General features: G+C 35.3%; 1 protein-coding gene across 1 annotated transcript in view; it reads right to left on the bottom strand.

Annotated features, from left to right (window-relative positions):
• The window catches only part of TLL1 (tolloid like 1), a gene marked incomplete at its 5' end in the record, with an annotated part of 167,576 nt that overhangs the window by 77,043 nt on the left and 63,868 nt on the right, over positions 1 to 26,665 (bottom strand). Inside the window, 5 exons of the mRNA XM_081092763.1 lie at positions 2,864 to 3,042; positions 8,914 to 9,031; positions 9,555 to 9,707; positions 11,430 to 11,510; positions 14,883 to 14,993. Of these exons, the coding sequence (XP_080948889.1) occupies positions 2,864 to 3,042; positions 8,914 to 9,031; positions 9,555 to 9,707; positions 11,430 to 11,510; positions 14,883 to 14,993 (642 nt within the window). The remainder of the gene's footprint in view (positions 1 to 2,863; positions 3,043 to 8,913; positions 9,032 to 9,554; positions 9,708 to 11,429; positions 11,511 to 14,882; positions 14,994 to 26,665) is intronic.

The raw sequence follows: 26,665 nt of genomic DNA, 5'->3' as shown, positions 1-26,665 counted from the left end.
TTGTTACTACAGGTAAAACAAATTTTTTTTTCAAAATTAGAATAAGAATCTCTTTGATTAATCTATTCCAAGTTCCAACTGGAGAGCATTTTTGATTAGGAAGAATATGCTTCAAAAGAATAAGCCGTCTTGAATGCATATTCTAAAATGGATTAAAGCAATCAATCCTTATATCAATTTGCCTCTTATCATAGTCACTAATTTTGCATATAAATGCCAAGCTAAAGTCTGCACTTATTAGACATTGCCCTTGAATAACACTTAAGTTTCTGAGCCAAAGCAAGTCATAAATTTTTTGAAGATTAATCTCCAATATGAATTCTTACATACTAGAATTGCACTACTAATAGTTCCAAATACTCAGGAAATCTCACTTAATAAATTATGTTTTCTATTGGCCTGAATATAGAGTCAACAAAAGTACAAATACCATAGTCATATTTGCTTAACACTGTGTTAAGTATTATACGTTACATACTATTTATACATTTCTTGCTTGTTTCAGGTACATATTTACATTGAAACAGAGTCTTATTTTAAGAGTAAACATCATTCTTGAAAGTTATTTCCTTTATAAGTTTTGTCTGCATAATAGAGGAAATTTAATAACTAAGGTTAACAGATAACTTCTCATTTAATTGGTAATTGAAATAATTTTCAGAAATATTATTTCCTTTTTATTTCTCACCTAAATATATAAAGTATAATATGAACCTTGATAGCTGGCTTAGGCATTAGTCTTCTATTTTGGGAGTATACATTTCTTTACTTGTCTTTGATATTCAACACTATAGATTATTTCATCAATCTTCAAATGATCTATTCTCTGAGGCTTCACAATTCATTAATTTTCTGCCTCTTAGACCAAACCTTCTTAGTTTTGTGGGAAATTTTCTACAAAATGTTACTTCATTTACTTACTTATGTATTTGTTTCTTTACTTACTTATTTATTTTCATTTATTGGGATGGCATTGGTTAACAGGATCAGATAGGTTTCACATATACACAAAATGTTGCTTTAAATATTGATGTCCCCATTTTCTATCCTCAATCATTTTCTTTTCCCTTCAGCGTTTCCATACAGTCAGATTCCCTATCAAATTTCTATCATAGATATATATCTGAAAGTTTAGACTCATCTTCCCTTTGTCTACTAAAAATCTCAACTTGGATCACCCAAAGGCTTCTCAAATTCCAGGATATGCTCAATAAAATCATCATTTGTTTTTCTCCCTCTCAAAAGTGTTGCCTTGTCCATATTTCTTATTTCATTTGATGGTGCCACTATTCATTCTGTCACCTAAAAATAAAACCTTGAAGAGGTCTCCTCACATGATGATGCTCCTCTTAAAATATTTTGAAAGATTATTCCCTTTTATTTCTCTTGACCTGAGCTACTTAACTGAGGCCTTAGCTATCTCATAAACTACTTACTTATCTAATGAGTTTCCCTGACTTCAGGTTCATCTTCCCCACATCTATTTTCCCAATCTCAGTTAATGATCTCCAAAATGAGAGAATTATTTTTTTCTTTTTAAATCTGAACCCAATCGGCTTTCAAACTTTCAATTATTCTCTAGGACTCAAAGTATAAATCTAAGTTCCCTAGCTTTAGATACTAGTAGACGATCCCTGCGATCGAACCTTCCTGGGTAATTACCAACCAATTTCCCACTTGTAACTTCCCATGCAGCCACAACAGGCAAGTAAAATGATTCCATTTTCTGTATTTGCATCTTTGATCATGATGTTTCTTCAGCTTAGAAACTCCATCCTTCTTCTGCGCACTTAGAACACTTCTACTTCACTTACAAGTTTTGGTTTCTTTGTGACATCCCTTGACTCTCCAAAGTACATTTTGTCACACCTTGCTTGGACTCCATGGTATTCTCAACACGACAATTGTTACCTTTCTCACTCGCTTGCAATCATTTGTATACGATATACTTAGCTGTGTGTTTTTCATCAGCATTTTCAACATCTACTAGTGCCTCAGGAAATAACTGTCACCAAATATGTTAAGGAATAAATAAATAGATCAATGCTGGTAATTACTGGGAATTCTAAAGAATTCCATCGTTGTAATTCAAACTGGCCATGAATAAGTTTAAAAAGACACATTTTTTACTTTGTTTACACTTGAAATACATATTATCTCATAAGACAATTCCAAGCATTAAGATTTTTCTTTTGATAATTGAAATGTACGGATGTTTATGAAGTTAGGGGAATTAAAACAAACAAAAAGCTGTACACACATCAACTGTCGGGGAAAATTAAATTTAAATTATGTATTATATTTCAACTGCTGAAAACATTCTTAAATATTTGTCTTTCGGGCAGCCAGGTTTAAGAAAAATCTCAAGGAAACTAGACTATCCTGGGATGACTCATTTCACTGGAATTTCTCCAGAAGTTGTCCCTGATATAATATAGATTCCTATGGTAGCAGCACATTTGACAGTAAACTCCGGACTCTTCCTAAATCTATACAACATAAATACAGAGCTAAGTATATAAAATGCTTTAATATCTTTAATAATATTTATGGTTTAATAACCTACACCCAGTTTTGGAAAACACAGAAATTTAGAAATAAAAGAGCTAAATAAAAGAAATTTAGAAATAAAAGAGCTAAGGGGGGGGGGGGGAAGCAAGCCTAAAAAAAACATAAGATCATTTATTCTGAAGAAAATAGAACATCAGCATGGGTATTTTTTACTTAGGCGAAATATTAATATTAATTCTATCATATAAAAAAAACAAAACAAAAACACAGTTTACATTTGTTAAGAAGTTAAATGATAAAAAGTACAAACACAACTGAAGGAAACTCAGTCACCCTGAACCCCAATTCTCACCTGGCTGGATGTTTTCTCTTATGATGGTTACATGGTTATCTCGATCTGGTCGCGTGTGTTCATGCCAAAAGCCTATCACATGGCCCAGTTCATGAACAACAATTCCAAATTTATCACAGTTCTTGCCAATGGAGATTGCCTGAGGTCCATTACCCCGCCGACCTACATAAGAGCAGCATCTGGAATAAAGAAGAAAGAGGAGATGGTGGTGGAAAGGGCAATGCTGGATGAATTAAAATATGGTCAACTTTTTTTAAGAATTGTGATGAACTATAAAGTCCAACACAGTCAGAGGCAGAATAACCTTTTATTAATAATTAGAGGCCCGTGCATGAAATTCGTGCACGTGTGTGTGTGTGTGTGTGGGGGGGGGGGGGGGGCAGGGTCAGCCCAGCCTGCACCCTCTCCAATCTGGGACCCATCAAGGGATATCCAACTGCCAGTTTAGGCCTGATCCTGGGATCGGGCCTAAACCAGCAGTCAGACATCCCTCTCACAATCTGGGACTGCTGGCTCCCAACTGCTCGCCTGCCTGCCTGCCTGATTGCCCCTAACTCAGTGGTTCTCAACCTTCTGGCCCTTGAAATACAGTTCCTCATGTTGTTACCCAACCATAAAATTATTTTTGTTGCTACTTCATAACTGTAATGTTGCTTCTGTTATTAATCATAATGTAAATATCTGTTATGCAGGATGGTCTTAGGCGACCCCTGTGAAAGGGTCATTCGACTGCCAAAGGGGTCGTGACCCACAGGTTGAGAACCGCTGCCCTAACTGCTTCTGCCTGCCAGCCTTATCACCCCCTAACTGCTCCCCTGCTGGCCCAGTCGCACCCAACTGGCCTCCCCTGCTGGCCATCTTGTGGCTGTGGGCGTCACCATCTTTGAGGGCGTGGCAGTCAATTAGTATATTCCCTCCTTATTGGTTGTGGATACCACCATCTTTGAGGGCATGGCAGACAATTAGCATATTCCCTCCTTATTGGCTGTGGGCGTCGCCATCTTTGCAACAGCATGAGGGTCAATTAGCATATTTCCTCTTTATTAGATAGGATTATGGCTAATTTCTAGTACCATGGTTAATTTTTATACAACAAAAGTCTCTAAACAAATCACTTGAAGTTCTCTTATACTAACTCATATATTAGACATATGTCTTAAATCATTTTTAGAAGATGAATTAGAAAATAAAATACAAATGTTGATTAATGTGTTACTGTACATATAGTTAAATGCAAGACTTAACTGACATTTATTTCTAATATAATTTTTTATCCTCACTATCCATTATTATATTAATTTGTTAATACTGGTATCTGACAATAAGCTAATATTTCAGTATTAAATATAAAAACAAAGTTTATTTTTCCTCTTTAGGAAAAACAGAATTAAATTTATTTATGAAAGATGTTGGTTAATAAAAAAAAGAATCATTTTTCCTACTTATAAAATAACTTTTTTAAGAAGAAATTTTTAAAAGAAGTCAATTGAGGAAAATTAGTTTTGAAGGTGAGTTACCTAAGGTTAATGGTTCACTTGGGGAGAAAAAACTGATACCTGGTAGAATTATGAGACTTACGAGATTGTGTCAACTGGTCAGCAGTTACGTAAGTGTGACATTCTATTTCACCTTCTGAAAGAATCTCCTGAGCTATCCAGGGCACCTTCCTGCAAGTTTTCTTCAACTTATTGGTATTTATAGACTTCAATGATGTTTCCCTACCTTAAATATAGAAGTTCCATTTATTCATTTGTGTGTGTCTGTGTGTGCACACATGCATGTGGCATGAGAGTGCATGAGTGTACACACGTGTAAGGGTGGGCACACAGGAATATCCACTTTAAAATAAGTTTTAAATGGTATAATAATATAGTAACTACAATTATATAAAACTTTATTATTTACATAAATAATATTTAAAGCTTTTATCATTAGGATTTATATTAAAATAGCTTATCTATAGGACCACCTTTCTAGACAGCAAGAGAGGGCAATAAATAATTGGCATTGAATAGTTGGCAATCATGATGGATCAGACACCAAACACTTGTTCTAATTTATTAAACTGGAAGAGAAAATTGTCAAAAATTAATTGCCCAAATGATTAAAAAGAATTTCACTAATTTCAATTTCCAGAGTAAGTACATTTGATAGCCATTTTGATTGTTCATAAATACAAACATTTGTCATTCTCATGGTTTCTGTGGGTATTTAAATGCCTAAATATTTTAACCTACACCTTGCCAGTTACATGAATTAATTTGACTTATTATTTATGAATCTATTATAACAGTTAATTAAACTTAATAAATCAATAATAGAAAGAGAAAACTGGCAGAGAAACAAGAAGGGAATTGTGTTTCTGCTCCCAGGTAGTTTTGTTTCAATAGTATGTTGTAATCCATACATAGATAGTTATTTAGTACATACCCAATAATAAAATATTAGATGTAAAAAACCCACAAAACGTATAGATTTTGGAGAGATTTAAATATTTGCTGCCATATAGCAATAGTGACAAAAAATGAAATATCTGATAATTAGGTAGTAACAAAATTAACCACACTGAGTCATTTTTGCTGGTCACAATCACAGAAGAAATTACTTTGCAAATCAAAATCTGGGAGATAATCAAGAAGGGTCCATTTATTTAATGTCAAACACCTTTTGTAGTGTACTTTAGCCCATAGCCCTCTCCAATAAATAAGATGGGGTCCATATGGGAAGCAAAAATACATTTCACATTGACTTTTACAATGGTCCTGTGAAAGTAGAAAAATGTGGTCATATGACCCCTGACATATTTATTACAAATTTATAAATTGCCTCAGCTGACTAATACAGGCTCTTTCTTCTACTTAGAGGAAAGTCTAAAGTACTTACAAAAACTCTAAGATCCTACATGATCTTCCCTCACAAATGTCTTACCATCTCCTCTCTTACTACTGTCCCGTCACTCACTCCGCTCAGCCATGCGGCCCTGCTGTGCTGTGAGCCTGTAGACGCGCTCTCGCTCACAGCCTTGTGGCTGCCTACTCCCTCTGGCAGGAACTCTGTTCTCCCCTACATGCATATGTCTCACTTCCTCATGGCTTTCAGGTCTTTGCACAAATGCCCTTCTGTCCTACATACATCGCTTTACTTTTTGTCCTAGAAGGCAGTGTTTATTAATACACTTTATATGTCACTTATTTCTGTGTTTCTGCTTCCTCACCCTAGAATGTGAGTAAGCTCTCTGTGGGCCCACCATTTAACAGCTTTGTTCACTGCTGTATCGGTGGCCCCTAGAATACAGCTCAACATAGTAGAGCTCAACAGATACAGAGAACAGATTGGTAGTTACCAGAGGAAGGGGCTGGGAGTGAGAGAAATGGGCAAAGGGGGTGAAATGGTACAAACTTTCAGCTATCAGTTCTGAGGCTGTACAGTACTTTCCTTCAATACCCCTTTGAATTCTTACATTCTTTTATTTTGAGTTACACACAATGTACTTTAGCCAACATGTAAGTGGTCAGTATTTTCTAGGTCCCTAGTTGTAAAGCAGTGCTGGGTGTCGAGGGACATGGAGATCAGCTAGCTGCCCTCATCACTGATGATGGCCGACAGGGGAGCGGGCAGCAGAAATGTAACCATGAGAGCAGTGGATAAAGCAAAGCCCCTCTGAGCTGTGGGCAGCTCAGAAATGACTGAGAATGAAATATGTGAAGGATACCCACTGCTGGAAAATGAAAGCAAAGGCATTCCAAGCGACCAACATACCACGAGCAAAAATATGAAGAAATGATAATGAATGGGGGAAAGTAGTTTAGCAGGATCAAACAAGTGAAATGTAAAACTTTGAAAAGAGCCAAATGAATCAAAGAAAATGAGTATGAATTTGTTACAAACAGAAATTAAGCAATAAAATAACAAGTGATCCACGCTTTGGATGTATTTGCTTTACAAAATTGAAGGGTGGGAAAGAGGAAAGATCTGACTGAATACATTATGTGTTTAGAAATATGTAAGCTGAGTTACATCCTTTTTTATTAAATAACCAGAAGGAAGGACAGTCCAGATTTAGACCTTTTAAATATTAAATAGATATAAAAACTAGGAAGCATTTCAAAAGTAACCAAACCTCATCAAGTTAAAATTAGAGTAACTTAAAAGATAACATCACTTGAATAAGTCATAACTAAAAAACTACGGTGCTATCGAAAAATATATAGAAAATAAATAATGTATCATTTTTCTTAATGTCACTCAGGGCCGAAATAAAATCCATCAGTTTTAAGTTAAATGATCTAGGAAAATATGATAGCACAAAGCCAAATGACAATCCTCCCCCACCATATTTCATGAAATATATTCCCCCCGCAAAACAAACAAACAAACAAACAAACAAACAATAGCAACAACAACAAAAAACATCATTAGGTCGAGAACTATTTCCTCCAATCAAATGAAGCATTTATTTTTGTTTCCCTGTATAAAGTACACCAGAGGGCATCCAAATAGATATAAGTGATTAGAGAAACTTCCTCTTTATAGAAGAATTTGAGCTAATCAATGTAGGAAGGATAAGAAAAGAACACCATTAGGAAAATCACTATAGGAAAATCACTATTTTGCAATGATGGGAACTTTTACGGTGGCAGGATGTGGCTGTCACCATTTGAATCTATTGATGCATTTAAGAAAAAAATCTTTATTGTTGAAAGTATTATACCAGGTATATGTGCCCCGCCCCTCCCTCCCCCCCCCCCTCCATTGACCTCTTCTAGGCTGCCCCTGTCCCCGACGCCAGGCCTTCACCACACTATTGTCTGTGTCCATGAGTTATGCACATATGCATATAAGTTCACTGGTTTATCTTTTCCCACCCACCCAACCTTCCCTGCCTCCCTCTTAGGTTCCAGTCTGTTCCATGCCTGGCAGGTCCAGGCGCCTGTGCCTCCTGATGTGATGCAGTGCAGACAGCACACCCTGCCCCCTGCCAAGTATTCTTAGCAAGCAAGCAAACCAGAATTCAAGCTGGATTTACATATGTTAATGTAAGTTCCAATGAATACAGGGAAGAAGAGTTTGAAAACTTCCCCAATCGGAAGCCTTTTACAGTGTACCGCATTGCTGCAAGAACGGCTATTACTGCAACTTGGCTAGATGATGGGATCTGTGGAGAGACGCGGTGGCCGAAGAAGCTCCGAGGGAAGCTGTGGTAAGTTCAGAGCATTCCTTAAATGTTATACCAAGGAATGTGGAGTTTCTTCTCAGACTAGCACTTCCCAAAATGTGCTCCGAGACACTGGTGTGTGATTGTCGCTTTTAAAAGGGTGAAATGGGTGCTCCTTTCTTAAAGTAAGTTTATTTATTTATTTTTTTAAAGTGAGTTTAGAGGAGCCTGTTCTTCTCCATTCCTTTCCATTGGCCGAATAGTAGCAATGTTCATCAGCACACTGCTACAGAAATGGCTATCAAAATTTCATACAGCGTTTCCACAAATTACAGGTGAGTTGTTTTGGAGAGAGTTTTTATCATCATCCTGTAAGAAGCAAGTCTAGAAAAGAATCTCATAAAAGTGTGGTCTCTTGCTGTGACCGGCATTTTGTGAAGATAACTCTAGTGGCAGTGACTTGGTGAGGCAACACAGGAGAGCAGCTGGGATGGATCAGGTGTGAGGTGGCCAAGACATGAATGGACCAGGGCACTGATGGAGCACAGAAGCGGAAACCAAAAGACAGAGTGAACACCAGGGGAAGCTTAATGGCTTGTGGAGGAAGCACAATAGAATCACTAGATGCTGCTGCTGACGTTCCTAGCTCAGGCGCGTGGGGCACAGGCACTGCCACGCTAGAAACACAAGGAAAAGCAGCCGGGGTCACGGAAGAATGCACTTGAGATTCATGCACGAAGGTCAGTGATCAAAGAATATATGTACTTAGAATATTTTCTTTTCAAAATTTATACTTTCTTATGGGCAAAATACTAAGCCTATATTAGGAAATGAATCCTGCCTGTGGATTTTTTCCCCTTCCAAGTTGACTGAAGTCATCGTTGGTCCTACTCACCCACAAGGCCTGTATGTGAATACAATGTAACTCTCTTCATCACTTCTTTCAATGAAGGTCACGCATGTGTGCTTCTCCCAGTGCCTCATGGCCTGCTTGAACATGGCTCGCTGGCTGCCTGGAAAAATGCCATGACATTAACAAACAGCGTCTGCCCCAGAGAGGGCTGCCGCACGCGGACTCCCCTGTCCCGAGTCTGGCCGAGCAGTTCAGACGCCACCACTATCATCCACCAAAGGGCACCAGCCTGGGGCGCCACAAGTGAGCCATTTTAAGGATGGACACTCACCTTATAATCAGAAGGTTCAAGCTTACTATCTCTACAAGTATGTGTGGACAGGGCCCTGAGAACAGGACATACATGTTTCCTGTCAGTTGAAGAGAAACCAGCTTCCAGATTTAATGGACACATTTGAAACTTGGTTTAAAAGCCAGGACAGTGCCTGAGACTCTTACAACTCAAGACTCAAAAATTTTTTCAATTACAAAACATTCTAAACGAACAACTGAGGGAGGGGAGCATTTCTCAAGTTTGGTTTAATACTACATTTTATAGATTAATATTCTATAAAAATGTCCCCTTTAGCTGTATGATAATTATTATTTCTTTATCACAACAGGCATGTGGGGGAGTATCTTACCAGTGAAGTTGCCTCCTATAACGTAAGGAATAACACCTCCGGGCCATATTCTGTCTGTTCTTGATGTAGCAGCTCTCGGAACTCGATTTTTCTCATTTTGCCCTGAGAATTTTAGAGGTACTTTTCCCTTAACTGTGTTGTTTTGTTCCAAGCCTGCAGTGACATTTAAAAGATTCTGTGAAACAAGTCCTCGGGCAGGGAGTCATTTACCCCTTAGAGGACAAAAGTTAAAATGTCTTATTTACATATTTGTATAAGTACTAGTATGTGTGAAGTCATGCACTAAAGACAAGCTTCATGTATACTACGTACTTGAAGAAAGTATTAAAAGATTTTAAGTGTATCACATTAAGTCTATTTCTAAATGCTCTATGAGCAGATTCTAATGAATTTTTATACAATAACCTACAGTGGGTAGAAGTCAGGCAAACTTTGCAGGCCTCAGAAAAATTCTTTTATGTAAGTATTCTACTTTAGTAGACCACTAGGAAATTCACCACCAATATAAAAGACATTGTTCAAAGAGTTCTATGATATTCAAAACTATTCCTGCTAAATCCTTAATCATTTTTTAGCATTGATATTCTATAGGACAGATTAAAATTATGAATATTACATTAGAGAGAAAGTGAAGGAAATAACGTTAAGACAGATAAGGGCTCCGCCTCCTGGGACAATGGCTAGCTCCATCCCAATTTCCCGTGGACTCATACCCAGGTACACAGCAACATCGATGCACAGTGAACAGGTCAACATAAAATGCAGTCGATCCTGGAGCATCTTTCAAATCTGTAGTCGTTAACGTGTCTTGGTGACCTTTCATAAATGTTTGCTATTAAATTTGCAGAATTATTTTTTCTTATTCATCTATCACTGCCAACACAAATATCCTATGGCCAGTAGACACTTCAGACACAATAAATATTGACTATATGCCCTATGTCATGTCCCTAATGTATTTTTTTAAATTTTATTTTCCAATTATAGTTTACATTCAATATTATTTTGTTTTAGTTTCAGGTGTACAGCATGTCTCTTTAATACCCTGGAGCAAATCATCTTTGCTTGGAAAAATTAAACCATCAATTTAAGGGGTAAGAACAGGGGTAGGCAAACTTTTTGACTCGAGGGCCACAATGGGTTCTTAAACTGGACCGGAGGGCCGGAACAAAAGCATGGATGGAGTGTTTGTGTGAACTAATATAAATTCAAAGTAAACATCATTACATAAAAGGCTACAGTCTTTTTTTTTTTTAGTTTTATTCATTTCAAATGGGCTGGATCTGGCCCGCGGGCCGTAGTTTGCCCACGGCTGGGTTAGAATATGAAATTTGAACATTCTTTAAAAAAACAACAACAACCCAACTCAAATCTACAAATAGGGGCTCATAAATTCAATACTATAAATATTAACTAATTATGAATCCAGGGGGCAGTTTTTCTAAATGTGTTTTTGGAAGGATCAAAAAAAATTCAGCTACTCTTTAAATCTAATAAACGTTTGTCAATTTAAGTGAATTTTATTTCAAGCAGCCAGGATATTTTTCATTTGATTAAAACTGATGTAGTTCCACGGTTAATAAAACACCGTGGTGTGATACTCCATTTACTAGAAATACATATTAACAATAATATAAATACCTAATGCGTTTTTAAATAAGGAGAAGCTGAAAATAAGTTAACAAAACATTGCAATTGTCCCCCATTAAGTTCTAAAGGACTTACATCAAATATCAACTAACAATAAAAATAAGGGACTCTTTCTTAGCATATATCCTTCACATACTTTGCATCATAATGGCAAACTGAACTGCTATGAGTATAATATTTACTGTACATCAAGTCAAGCGTCTGCAACTTTAAACATTGATATACCAGAGCCAATTCTTCTTATCCTGTCTATAAGTTGGTAGAGGGCCCCTCGTTTCTTTGACATACCATGGTCTCCATATCCACCTTAAAAATAAAAATAAAATTGTTAAATCAAACACTGTATTTTGAAGCTCTTGTAAATAAACAATAGTAATAGGCTACACTAATGTCTCTTGTGACATCCTTTTTTAATGTGGTCTTAGAAAGTTAAAGGCATGAATATCCATAAATCTTAGACGAGGAGAACATTATACATTAGCAGATTTTGGTAACTAAAACCAAGGCTGTGAGGGGAGGTCCAAAGAGCACTCTCCATGACTTTATTTGGACATCACGGAAACTGAGTCATCTATTGGTAATTTGAAACATTTTTCTTCGCTGTGGCAATGACATCACATGGGATGACAGCAAGTTGTTCTGCCCTGTTGCCTGCATTCTAGCTATTTCCCCAATGCAAACTGAACATTTGCAGACGCCAAATCAGCAAATGGAAATAAAATCAGTAGAGAAAACTGGAGAGAGTGAATTTTGTTCCCAAGTTATGATCAAATTTACAAAAATAGATGTAAGTAATTTTATAACTTAAAAGGCAGAAGCAAGGGTCAAAAAAAGGAAATATGTTTTCTTGCAATTTTAACAACAAAGATTAGAATAGGTAGATTCCTGTCAGAAGTCAGAAAACAGATTATTTTATGAAAATCAAGTCCTCTTATTCTAGGGTTTTAATAAAAATGCTCTCTCAACTTTACCACCTAGTTTCCCTTCTTGAATTTTTAATAGACAAATTACAAAGAGGTATCATTGAGCAAACAACCCATATGATCACAAATGATATCAGAACAAGTGCAAACGAACTCATACCACGAACTCATGAGTCTCTTTGGGCTAAAACAGTGAAAGAGGACCAGAAGTTCATAAAAACAGCAATCTGGACTTTGGACTCTTAACTCTCACTATCTGTTTTTCTCCCTTTGAAATTAACACTGTAACTTAATGAGCTAGATTGAAGCTATTAACAAAATAATAAAAATTATTACCATGTAAGCACCTTATCAAAAATCAACTAGGTCCTTATAAGGTAAACATGTTAGAGTGCTTGTTCACAGTCTAAGATTCTGTTTAATTATCTGCATTACATGGTCACATTTTTGCTGTGCCCCTTGAGAAAAATGTTTGAAATTTTTTTCACTGAACATTTTAGAGAGATGAGATAATACTTAAACATGTTCATTCCTAAACAGTTACAAGAAACATTTTTAAAGGATGGCATCTATATGTTTAAAGTGACCATTATGTAACAATTATGTTTCATATTCTATAGGACTGAAACAGATTGTGAGAAATAAATGTCTTAGTATTAAGGTAATTAGGATTAGAGTGATTTTAGACTTGACAAATAAAATGTTTCAAGGCTATCAAAGTGAATAAGGTTTTTATATTTAGGATTTTTGAATAATTTTTATAGGCATGGAAATAAAATTCTATCTAGATAGTTCACTGGAATAGAAAAAAAAAAGAAAATGAATGAAATAGGTGGTTATTTCTCACATATTCCAAAGACAAAATGAAAATATTCAAACTAAATAAATATTTATGGGAATGACCATATATTTTGAAATTATGAAATAAGAAATAGAATCAATTCAACAAAAACTAAAAAGAAAGGAAAAAGATAAAGTAAAAAATAAAACAGAATACTTTTACATTGAAATGTAACTGAATAATGCAAATTACTTTCAAACACGTACCTTTCACATATTCATTTAGACTATGTTGTTTTTATGATTGAGAGTATAACCTGTTTTATGCTATTTACCTAAAATAATGATAATTTTTCCCAACTATTACTATTTCAGAGCTTAACTATAAATGAAATGACAAAATTAAATAGTATTACCATTTTTTAAATCACAGAAAATGAATGCTCCCAATATGAAGAGAGACAATGGGTTAAAGAAATGACCTGACCAAAGTTGAAGCTAACAAAAATTTATGTAAGAAATGAAATGTAACATGATAAATCAAGGATTTGCTGAGTTGTCTCACTGCTCTCTTGTCCAAATCCATTGTCTCTGTGGCCCGGTTAAGTGTGAGATAGCACCTGGAGAGTTGTCAATACAAGTGTCCTACAGGAATGTAGTGTCTGTGAGCACACTGCATGTAGTGTTCCTCCTATGTTTGGGATATGTTTCTGAACCTACACATAAGAAAGGTTCGAGCATACAATTCTTAAAGTACTATGTATTATCATTTTAAATAAATCTGTAAGTTGTGTTATGATATAAATTTCATATATGTGATAGTGGTATTTTGATTATATACAACAATATCTTTATTTTCAAGAAGTGAATGCTAATCTACTTAATATAAAAATGCTATGTAGTTTGCAATTAATTTCAAAATGTTTTATGCATGCTTATGCATGTATACATGCACATACACACAGATCAAATATGATAAATGTAACCATTATTGGATCTTTAAGTGGGAATACCATTGTAGTGGTGCCTCTTACACTATCCTATCAACTTTTCCAAATTTGGCATAATCAAAAAGTGCAAAAAAAATCAAATTGGACAGAGATATTAATTCACAGTAAAAAGTCTTAAGCCAAGTTTTTGTCTGCTGGATACCACAAATAAAGTATATATTTTATTTTCCATAGAACAGAAGAAAATAAAAATAGTGCTGGGTTTGAGGGGAGATTCAATGAGATCAAAAAGCACTACATTGAGTGAATTTTTTAGTTATAGCTACAAAAAGAATTTTTAAAATTGCAAATGTTCTCCAAAATATAATACAGAATAAAAATCATATCAAGATAATATGAACAATTTTCAAATTTTAATAAAAATATTTTAAAATGAGAACTCAAACAACCTTTCAAATATTACAAGTCTCATATAGGCACAATTCAAGCATGTCAAACAACTATAATTAAAATTGTCTTCTGGGTTTTCATAAAAATTATATTAAAAGATAGATGATTTTTTCTAAGTCTGTGAATAATTACTCTATGAATACTTTACATTTTGCAACTCAATATTTGCAACTGGAAATGGGAGGCAACTGAATATAATGCTCAAGAGTGAAATTTGGCCTTCCTCGGAATTGAATTTTGGTCCTGACTCAGACACTTCTTGGCTGTGTGACAGTAAGCAAACTATATAACCTTCTAAACCTCAATCTCCACATTTGTAAATCACAATTACTTTAGTATCTACCCTCTTGGGGTTCTTAGGAGGATTCAAAGAGTTAATATCTCCAAAGCACTTAAACACCACAACCTGTTGGTTAAATAAATTAACTAATGAAAGAAAAACTGTGAGCAAATCTTTAATTTCTAAATAGGCTCATTTGTGTCCAAGAAATCAAAGTTGTTCAGGGAGACATTACAGCATTTAAAGAGTATATTCTCTTTTAGATTAATGCAAATTGAAACCGATACAACCGTACCTGTGGTATGTCCAAGTTTTCCAAAGGGGTTCTGGGTAAGGTCAATTGTTCTATCAATTTGAAAGATATTTAAGTCTTCATCATCTAAGGCAATATCACCCCAAAACACAGCTAAGAAAAAAAAGAAAAGTTCAATTAAAGTGTAAAATATTTAAAAGCAAAATCAATGCAAACAAGGCTCATTAAAAGATCAGCATAAGCCTCCTTATTTATTTGAGTCCAAAATTAACCAATCACTAAGTACTATCAGAAATCAACATATAATAACTTTAGGAAACCACAAACTTAAGAGAAATAATAAATTAATCATGAGATAGTAAAATATGGACAAATGCCTTGAAAGTTCTAGAATACTTGTTTTTTTATATAAGTTTACAAATATTTCTTTTTAAAATTTTGCTTTAGATTTTTCTTCTACAAAACCAAAAGTAAGGCAACACATGAAAAATTTAGGAAGTGACAAAATCCATGCTTTTCAAATCACTGTCCTTTACTGGATTCAGACTGTAATACTTATGAATTTTAGCTATAAAATGCTAGCTAATAAAATTAGTTATTTTGTGAAATTTAAACTTTAATCCTGAAAGTTATACAATGCGTTAGGCTTTGATCAAAGGTTTAACATATAAAATTATTTACCCAGTTTAGTTCCCTCATAAAAATACTGATATGCGATAAGGGGTTAGGTTTATGTGCAAATCCAGAAAGGAAGAAAATAAAAATTAGTTCAATGTAGTTTATCAGTGCAACATACAGAAACATTTTTATTAGAATTAGAATTCTCTCGTTAACCCCTCTCTCCTGCTCTCATGTCAATGGAATGGCAGCCTGTTGAAGTAAAGAGATGTTTGCTATCCTTTACCATCATAGAAACAAAGTAATGAAAAGTCTGTAAAACAGTTTATAGCCCTGGCTAAGCGGTTGCTCTTGATACCTAAAATTGAATCCAGATTCTAATCAGTTTCACTCACAGGCAACAGAAACCTCTGATGCTCTACTTCCCCTAAAGCCAGACATCCCAGGAAATAGCGGCCTGCCTAAATAAAATATTTTGTTATATAAAAGGCTTGTTAGTTTTCATAAAAGTAAATTTTGCATTGTCTTTTTTCTTCTTCAAGATTTCACCCTACTTTAAAGTAAATCCAAATTTGGTAATTATTTAAACCTTCCATCACATGTATTTATTATACAAATGGTTGTGGGCACTGACTGGCAGTGACTCTCAGCCTGGCTTGCTTCCTTAGTGCTGGCGGGGGGCGCAGCTAGAGACACTAAGGCTTCTCTAGCATCAGTTTGCATAGGAATCACAGTGACTTGGTTAAAATGCAAGCTCTGATTTAGCTGGTCTGGAGAGAGGCCTCAAACCCTACATTTTTAACAAGCTCCCATTAGTACAAATAATTATCATTATCATCATCTATATTATTAGCATTTTTTTTCCTGCAAGAATAAACTTTTCCTTTCTTCTGAATCAGCTGGTTGACTTGAAAGCTGAGGCATTCAACCAAACAAAACACAGTTTGTCAGTACTACATTTATATAATAAAAGTAGTATGGTAAAATAAAACTCAAATGTGTTTTAGATTTTTATTTTCTTGTAATGACTTTTCACGTGCAATACAATTCATGTCTTGATGGATTATATCAAACAGATATCAGCAGTCCAAGGATACAATACTTCACAGAAGCAAAAACATTACTTCTGGGGAGACGAAAAGGCACAAGGCCAGACAATTCTTAAGAGGAGACAAAACTTTTCTGGCGCACAGAAGTTCATTTCTTATTTGTCATTTTTTCCAAACTAATAGCTTCAGAAGAGTTAGGTGGTTCTCAATATGCCAAGAATCGCTTCAGGAGAAAACCAAATATTTCTTTGAAAACAAGTAGTTGTGAGTGACTAAGCCAATTCATTTACATGTAAACTTGATAGCCTGTAAGTCTTATCGATCTTTAAAATTTGATATGATCAATAGAAAAACATAGACATGTTGGAATTTTCAATCTAATACAAATTTTTTTAATTGATTTGAGAGAGCAAGAGGGAAGGAGAGGAAGAAAGAAAGGAAGGAAGGGAGGGAGGGAGGGAGGGAGGGAGGGAGGGAGGGAGGAAGGAAGGAAGGAAGGAAAAGAAAGAAAGAAAAAGAAAGAAAGAAAGAAAGAAAGAAACAAAGAAAGAAAGAAAGAAAGAAAGAAAGAAAGAAAGAAAGAGAAAGAAACCCCAATTTGTTGTTCCACTTATTTATGCATTCATTGCTGATTCTTGTATGTGTCCTGATTGGGATCCGACCTGCAACCTTGGCATATCGGGACAATGCTCTAACCAACTGAGCTACCCACCCCGGGCAGCTATCACATAGATTAAAATGCACAATTTCTTTCTTTATATTTCACACGTTTAAAGTTTTTCTTAAGGTGTCCTATTTCATCATGCTAAAATATTTTACTTAGCATTGGTATACTGGATCAAGACAATTTATATTAATGTGGATTTAGAATTGCATTATAATCTAATATATATTTGCTATTTAGCTCCAAAATATTTGTAATTCTCCAGTGCACTTTGGGGTTTTCTGTTTTTCTTTCTACGGGGTATTTTCTATTTATTTTGCATTAAAAAACAAAACTAGAGAGAAAGTTTTAAAACTATGAATTATCACTCCTGTGCTCCATTTAACATAGTGATTTGAGGCTAGTGATAGCAGAAGTTGAAGCAATATAGGAAGCCGGTTATAGATGACAACACTAGGGAAGGGCCCAAGTGCAATTATAATATTTCCTATCTGGAATTCTGCTTGGATTCCTATGGTCAAAAATGGGTTGAGAGCTAACCAGTAATTCAAAATAAAATGTCAAAAAGAACGATTTTTAAACTACATGGAAAACCACAGGTTTTGTTTTTCTCCTGAAGACTATTTGCATTCATCGTACGACAAAAAAATTTTTAATCGGAGACCAAGAAAGACAAAATAAACACATTTTAGAAAAGAGTGTTTGTGAGAATACGTAGTGCAACATTGTGGTTCCCTATACCCTAACTTCACATCGTGTCTGTTCCCACTCACTTCCAGATCCCCCAGCGATCCTCCGCCCTGCAGTTTTGAAGCTGGGGTCCAGGGACCAGCTTCAAGGAGGCTTCCAATCTGTGATTTCCTAAAAGCTGTCTGCAAAAAATATGCATGAGTTTATAAACACAGTCACCACATGTTCTGCAGGGGAAAGGTCACCGGTGGATCACACAAAGTAAAGAACCACTACTGCTGTCAAAAGCAGAGCCTTTCCGTCGACTCAGGAGAAAATACTTGCAAACTAAATACCCTCAAGAAGATGAATATATTTACTTGAATGAATGCTAAGACATCTGATAGCTGATGACTGCTTGAGAGCAACTCTAATAGACAAGTGGCTAAGAGCCTCCTCAGGCAGCAGCTACAGAAAGCCCTCCCGGCAACCTGGTGCTCCCGACTAACCATTAGGTGTCTCATCGTTTCCATGTCCTTCCTGCCTGCACTTCTCTCAGAAATAAAGTAACACACGGGCTTTCATAATATGTTTTCAACCATCTGATTCCTCAATCTCAGTTTAAAAACACTGACCGCAGGAAGCATGTGCTGCTCACCAGTAACCCTCACTGCCAGAGGGCCTGGCAGAAAGTAGGACCTCAATGTGTGTCTGAAGGCACAAAGAACATGTCAGTAAGAAATGCCACGGGATGGGGGATGCACTGTGTACAGCAAAAGGGAGGGTGGCCGTGCTACATACTTCACAAATTTACCTTAAGACCCAAAATACTAGATATTCAACCATTCCAAGGAAGGAGTATTTCAAATTCTTCCGATCTAAAATGGATTAATTGTTTCATAAAAAACAATCAAAAGGCAGCTGCCTGTCGTCGTTATTTCAGTAGTATATATTAAGTGTAGTTATGGGAAATGTGTCCCCTTTTCTTGAAGCCCCACACTGATATGCTCAGAAAATGCATGACTGAACTAAACAGATCAGATATCATGAGATTTATGGGATTTGGAGAGATAGCTCAAAGACTCAACAATAGCCGAGAGCACTTTCTTATTACACTTTTTTTCCATATAGATCTTGAACTTTCTGCTTTTATTGATATTGGATTTAGGGAGGAAACATTATGTCATGTGAAGGCCTGCTCCAGTCTCCAAGAAAGGCCTAGTGAAAATTTCCTCGGACAAGAGCAACAGTGAAGGCTCAAAAGTCAAATATTTTTACATGATTGACAACTTCTAAGAAAATTCCCAAGGAAAAGTAAGATCTAGCAAAACTTCTAATATATACATTTTGAAGACAATGTTTCACTACTTAAAAAAGAAAACAATTTTCTGGTGTCATTTCATATGTGCACACTAATTTTTTTCTTCCATGATGACACATATGAAAGTTAACTTAAGTTCCAAGAAACAATTATCTAAAATTTTAAAAGCTCTTGATACAATACAAAAATAAAGAAAGATACATTCTTATATAGACTCTCAGAAATACTCTTCCAAAGAATAAGGGTAAGAATGTTTTCCATCTAGCACATTCTTAAATTTCTAATAATAAAAAAGTATTTGCAATCCAATTATTTCAGTGTTTTTTTTTCTTTCATTGAGAAAGCATCCCATGAAGTGTTTTATTTAAATAGTTTATACTTTTTTTTTTCAAGATCGGCATTTTCACTTCTACCGTATACTATCACAAACTGAACAAATTCATCCAAACTACAGTTAAAGAGTGTGCATGCAGTTAGCTACAAATGATGAACTCAATAAGATGCGCAACCTTTCCCTCATAAACTGAATTAAAAGGTGCTTCTGAGTAACGTGACTCTTATGTGGCCACTTTAAAACAAGATGCCTTTATCTACCAAAGCAGATTTTTTTTTGGAGTGGGGGTGGGGGTGTGGTGTATTAGACTGTTTGGATCACTGGTTATTAAAATAAATAAATAAGTAAACTGTCCAAACACTCTCCAAATTTAGAGGAGACGAGAACTGCTGCAAGAGTTAAACACAGTCTTCTTCAATTCTTTTCTGAACACGAAATAAAATATAATCTCAATACAAAAGCAAATGTTTGATCTGAAATACAAAACAAATAAACATGCATATACACATATACCAAGCTAGAGCAAGAAATATTCCTCCAGAATATGGCAGTATTTAATAATAAAGTTATTTTTCATGATATGGAAGAGTTTCAAGATTAATCTAAATTGATCAATAGATTCTGAACACAGAACACAAGCAGCAAGTTGTCTTTTTAAATCTATTTTTTTTTCTGTTTCAAAAGCAATTTTGCACTACGAATATGATTAAATGTTGTTTTCAAATAAACATATCTTTTCTTTTTTAAGTCAGAAAACCAAAATTTTCCCATAACAAAAGATCCATTGAAATACCCTATCAATCTGCCTTTATAGCCCACAATGCCCGTGGATAGGATTTCTCAGGACATTTTTAAAATATCACCCATACCACAAATATTCGTTTTGAACTCTTTGTCTCAAAAGAGAAAACACTGACAGAAAAGAACTTTGATCAAGAACTGCATAAATAAATATTGAAAAATTTTGATTCACCCTAATATTTTGTTGCAAGCTTTAGTTAAATGAAATATTGATAGTTCTTACATTTTTAAAAACTGCCTTCCTTACACTGTGCAAATAATGAATATACTATAATCAACCACTAGCAAATTTGGTTTATATTTCCCAGGTTGTACAGCTTGTAATGACAGAGCAAACACTTGTTTTCTTCTTTCCTTTAGCCCCATTATTATTTGCATTTGTGGCCAGTGTAGGAATCAACCCTGATACTTCTTTTTACATTAAGTCTGTTTATTTTCTAAATATTGACACTAGCTCTTGGTGTAAACCCTGATGTCTTTCTGGAAGTAAAACTGTTCGTGGGCATTTACTACGTCCTATTTTCTAAGCTATCTTTTGCCCACTGGCTGGTCTCCCCCACACACAAACAGAATAATCTTTTCTCCCACTTTTTTCCATTTTCATTTGGTCTACTATTATGATAGGTTAAGAGAGAAAATGCTGCATTCCAACCTTTCTGGTTATTATTCATCATTGTAAAACATTTCCTCTTGGGCCCAAGTCAGAAGCTGGAGTCCTTTTACTTCGGTTAATATCTCCCACTGTACAACCCAAAAAACAACATGTGCTCAGCGAAATAAACTTTATGAAATTTAAAAATGCACCGACATTCTAAAACTTGACTCCACATACTGATTTCTATTTCTTCTCTTCATAGTCCTAGAGACCTTAAACAATTGAGAGGATAATTAAAGGAACTTTATTCACACCGAAACAAGCAAAAAATGGAAATATCTGTGACATGTTCCTAGTCAGAATTATTTTCAACATTTTAAACTTTTAAAGTTCCATAAAGTGTCAGGAAGTTATACTAATATCAAACGTGTGGTGCTTACTATTAACAAAATACCCTCATCACCATTATCCCCTTTGAGCCTTGGAAAACTCTAGGATATTGATTCATACTACTAGCCTGCTCATAGAATTTACTTCTTAAAAGCTAACTATTCCTTACTACTTATTGTATTGTTATAGCAGCTTATTATCACTGACTTTAGTCATTTGTCAAAGTTAGATATTAAGTCGGAAGTGCTGCCTGGCTAAAAATTTCAATTTGAGGTCATGTTGGTGACTCAACCACATGAAGGTGTCATGTGAGATCTGAAGGAATAGGTGGTTCCTTTCTTTTTAGATTTGCAGAAGCAAGGATGTTACCTGTACTGTCAGATAGACATTATATACTTTGTTGAAAAATGGAAATGTCCAATTTTAAAAAATGTGCAGAGGACTTGAATAGGCACATCTCCAAAGAAGATATACAGATGGCCAATAGACATATGAAAAGATGCTCAACGCCACTAATCATCGGAGAAATGCAAATTAAAGCCACAATGAGATATCACCTCACACCTGTCAGAATGGCTACCATCAATAAATCAATAAATAAGAAGTGTTGGAGAGGATGTGGAAAATGGGAAATCCCCATGCACTGTTGGTGGGAATGCAAACTGGTGCAGCCATTATAGAAAACACTATGGAAGTTACTCAAAAAATTAAAAATAGAACTACTTTATGACCCCACAATTATACTTGCGAATATATATATATATATATATATATATATATATATATGTATATGTATGTATATATATATATATATATTTGTATTCAAAAAAGTTGTCTTCTATGGCCTTATAATCCTCACTAAAAGTTCAATGTTTACATTTTATAAAGTAATAAGACATTCAGAATCTTTTTTTGATGGTGTACTTCATGTTAATTAATTCCTTTAGTTATTTGGAATGAAAATCTGTGGGAACTGTAGATTCTGTAATATTACACATAGAACATTACATAGAGTAAAACTCTAGCTAGGAAGAACACCTTCTCATAAACTTCCTATATAATAAAAGGCTAATATGCAAGTTGAACAGCAGAAGGACAGGTCGCTATCATGCACACTGACCACCTGGGAGAAGATGCTCAATGCAGGAGCTGGCCCCTGGTGGTCGGCAGCGTTAAGGATGTCCAACGGCCGAGGGCTCCCAGACTGCGAGAGGGCACAGGCCAGGCTGAGGGACCCCCCCCCCGCCCCCCAGTGCATGAATTTCATGCACTGGGCCTCTAGTTATATAATAAAAATGTGTCCTAAATATTTGATTATAAATATTTGATTATAATATTTGTAAATATTTGATTATACACAAAGCTAAATTCTTCAAAGATCAGTTAAAGTTTTCAACATTTTAATATGAAAAGGTCCTTCTAAGTAGGGTGATTAATAATTCTGACCTTGTGCTCTATAGTTTATTTTCATGACTTCAAAAATGCCACACATGTATGATAGGAAGAGAAAACAGGCCTTGAGTCATTTCTGTTAGGCCATTTCCAAACACACACACACACACACACACAATAACTTATGGTTCTCTCTGCTATCATAACTTGTATTCATTCATCCATTCAAGTTCTATATATTTTTCTCAGAACTTGGCTTACAGAGAGAATTGCTGAATTTGGAGCCTATTTGAATATATTCAACATATATGCAATATTTAACTATATAACTATATATATATAGTTATGCACTCACCCTAACAAATAAAAGTTAAAGGCAACCTTCATGCTAAATGGCTTAGGGTCCTGACCTCTTTAGAAACAAATGTCCAGTGAAACACAACAATAAAGGTAAAACCACATATCCAATATTAGGTAGAATAATTAAGCATTTCAATATAATTAAACATACTGGGAGTCTGAAGATACATGGCCAATCATCAAGGCACAAATTACAATTTTAAACTGAAATCAGGCTTTCTGGACTGGAATACAATTTAATATTGGCAAAACAAAATTTCTAAGTTCAAAGAAGAAGGTCCCATGGTTATCAGCAATCTCTCATAAAATATTGGAAATGAACCAGAAATGAAAAGATTGCTTAAAATACCCAGAGGTATAAACTTCAGGGAGAAAGCGATTCTCAAAATATGTTTTGAGTTTTGCTAAACATAAAACATCTCAATGTGAAATTTAATTTTGCCAAGTTCAAAACACTTCCAGGTTCTCCCAGACTTAACACATACATATTTATATTCTTTTCACCACCCAGGCAGCAATGAACGTGGCTTTCCAAAACCACAATCCACATCTCTCTGAACCAAGGTATCACTGTTTCCTATGTAGCTCATCATACTATCCATCCCTACAATCACTTGGAGAGAAAATCTGCCTTTTAAGAGATGAACTGTATATAGTATTTCCTTATCTTATGATTAGAAAAAAAAATGTCATTTTGGTTGAAAACATTACAGTTCGAATCTTTTTCTTAAAAAAGTATTGTCAAAACATAACTCATTTTGTTCCCTTTTTAAGGCATTAATGGGCTAAATTGGCTTAGATTTCCTCTGGGGGAACCAATCTCTCCATGTTCATCGGAATCATCATGTATTTAATGCAACTATTTTGGCAAATAATGGTCCTCTCACAATAGCCCAAAAGAGTTTGTTCTAAGTCTGAAACTAGTTACCACTTCCCTAAAGAGCAGGGAAAAAGTAGTGTTTTCACCATTCACTTGCTTGATCTATGTTCTGAAGCTGAAAACTGATGAATTAGCAACCCCAGGGACATGGACAATGGTGTGGTGAAGGCCAAGGGAGGGGGAGGGGGAGGTAGGTGGAGGTAGGCAAAGGTGGGGGGGATGAAAGGCATCTGCAATAGTGTCAACATTAAAAAAATTAATTAAAAAAGAATTCAAAATTGGAAGTGGACATAGAAAAAGTGTACTTTGAAATCCTTTGGCCTAGAAGCAGTTAGAAGTACATGAGTTCTTATGTATAGCATATGATGATTAGTAACATAATATTTCTTTAAACACAGTCAAAATTACTCAGAAATTTAGATTCATGCTTCTTGTTTACAAGTTCCATGTTGTGAGAGAAAATTCAGCATGTACAAATAAATTAAGGTTCTTGTTCTGCAAACAGACTTCTGAAACCAGAGACAAGTTAAGCATTCACAGATCGCTTTTCTCTGATGTACTAGTATACGACTTAGAGAAGGGATGCCAAAAGTGTTCTGCCTACACTTATTTCTCATAATAACTTTATGAGAAAGATCTATCACCCTTTTACAGATGAAAAATACTGAAATTCAATGAGGTAGACAAACTTGTCTAAGTTTTGGTAAGGGGTAAAATTTATACCCAAGCATTTTATCATTAATTATATTAATTCATGAGTGAACCTTAAACAGAAACCAGACTAATTACAGTCAAATAAAGGAAAAACCTCCACATAAATTCTATCCATTGCCTTTAAAATAGTTTTCCTTTCCAGTGATAACTTTGAATGTTACCTTGTCATTGCCCTCTCCCTCTTATCTACCACATACTGAGTGTGAATCATCACATTCTGTTGACTTGCCCTCTACACACCCCAGTAACTTTTCTGTCTTTTCTAATATTTCTCTCAGCATGCGAGGCCGCTCTCATCACCTAGCTGAACTCATAAGTAGCTTTCATATTGGCCTCTTTTTTAAAAATACATTTTTATTGATTTAAGAGAGGAAGGCAGAGGGAAAGAGAGATAAAAACATCAATGATGAGAACCATTGATCAGCTGCCTCCTGCATGCCCCCTACTGGGGATCGAGCCCGCAACCTGGGCATGTGTCCTTGACCATAATCGAACCTGGGACCCTTTAGTCCAAAGGCTGATACTCTATCCACTGAGCCAAACCAGCTAGGACCATTCTGGCTTCTGGCATGCCACTCCACCAGATTAATCTTTCGGGAACACTTTTAACATTATTCATTCACACAAAACCTTCAACAAAGGTTTGTTTATAAGCATTAAAGTTGATGATGATGTTTATAAGCCCTAAGGCTGAGAAACCCCTGGCCCTCAAAGTGTGCCTCCATCCTTTGCTCAGGTCTTGTCATTGTCTCATGACCACTGGTTTTGTTCTACTTCTTTGCTTCATTCATGCTCTTGCTGTTGTTCCCTCTTCTCTCATTCTTGTCCTTTCTAAGATCCAATCCTTCATAAGGCATCTAAATACTTTAATGTTTCTTAGTATTCTGGGCAAGTGAACATTCCACATCAAATTCTTTGATGGCAACATAATGCAATAATACATAGATGTCTACCTTCATAGAAAGTAGATAGCTGACATTCTTTCTCAGTGACTCATAGTAGGCGCTATGAACACAGATGATTGGAATCTGCAAGCATACATATCCATGTTGACATTACAGTCACTACGACCTCCTCTGGTTGTATATGGGGTCACTTCTCCAGCTATCGATATACTTACTTCCAAAAGCTTTGCTCAGTCCTTTTCAGAACCAATGTGATGTGGATCAGTAAAGCTGATAAGTAAGCTTATTAAAAATTTTATGCTAAGAATCAATAAGGCTTTGGTTGAAATTCCAAGACATGAAGTGCTCAAATAACACAGGATTTTGGGATTCAGAGGTACAACGCAGGTTGGAGTGAGTCCTTCATTTACTTCAAGATTCAAACCTCACTCTCCAGGGTTAAAAGCTCTAAATAGGACTTCAAAGTGGTTTTGTAAAAGGTTTTAATATGTAGAGTTCCTTAAAGGTAAATATAACCTCATGAAAATACTCCAAACATTTCTACCAGGAAACGTATCAAGTCATTTCTGAGTCTATATACTATCCCAACATGATCCAGCTATATTTATATGACTTTGATCATTTTAACTTAACACAGAAACTAAGTCATGGACAAAGTAAAAGTGCAATTTGAGAAATCTCAGTGATCTGAACAGAAACAACTAGGTAACATTGGTCAACATGGTTTTCACATATTCAAAATGAAAAATATATATGCCCCCAATTATGCGAGGGTAATTGAGATAAATGAATTTATTTATATTTGATTTAGAGAGTCTCTTAAAACTCACACCACAACCTTTTGAGGTGGGAATTACAACATATGAGGAGATAAAAAATGAGAGAATCATCAGAGTCAAAACTAACCAGCATCAAGCCTGAAGTGGGGCCTAAATCTGTGTGACAACGTTAAAGTCAGAGGTCTTGGGAACATCGTACCCAAATAACACACACAGACACACTCAAACACACTCAAACAGAGAGACTTTTCATGTCTTATACTATGTATATTACAATGTTTCTTTCATAACATTTCATTCATAATTTTTCTTATGACTAACTTACTGTGTGTAACAAGCACTAAAGTTATTATT

The sequence above is a fragment of the Myotis nattereri genome (assembly GCF_964212035.1).
Source record: "Myotis nattereri genome assembly, chromosome: 5".
NCBI lineage: Eukaryota > Metazoa > Chordata > Mammalia > Chiroptera > Vespertilionidae > Myotis > Myotis nattereri.
This window is presented reverse-complemented; position numbering and strand designations above follow the sequence as displayed.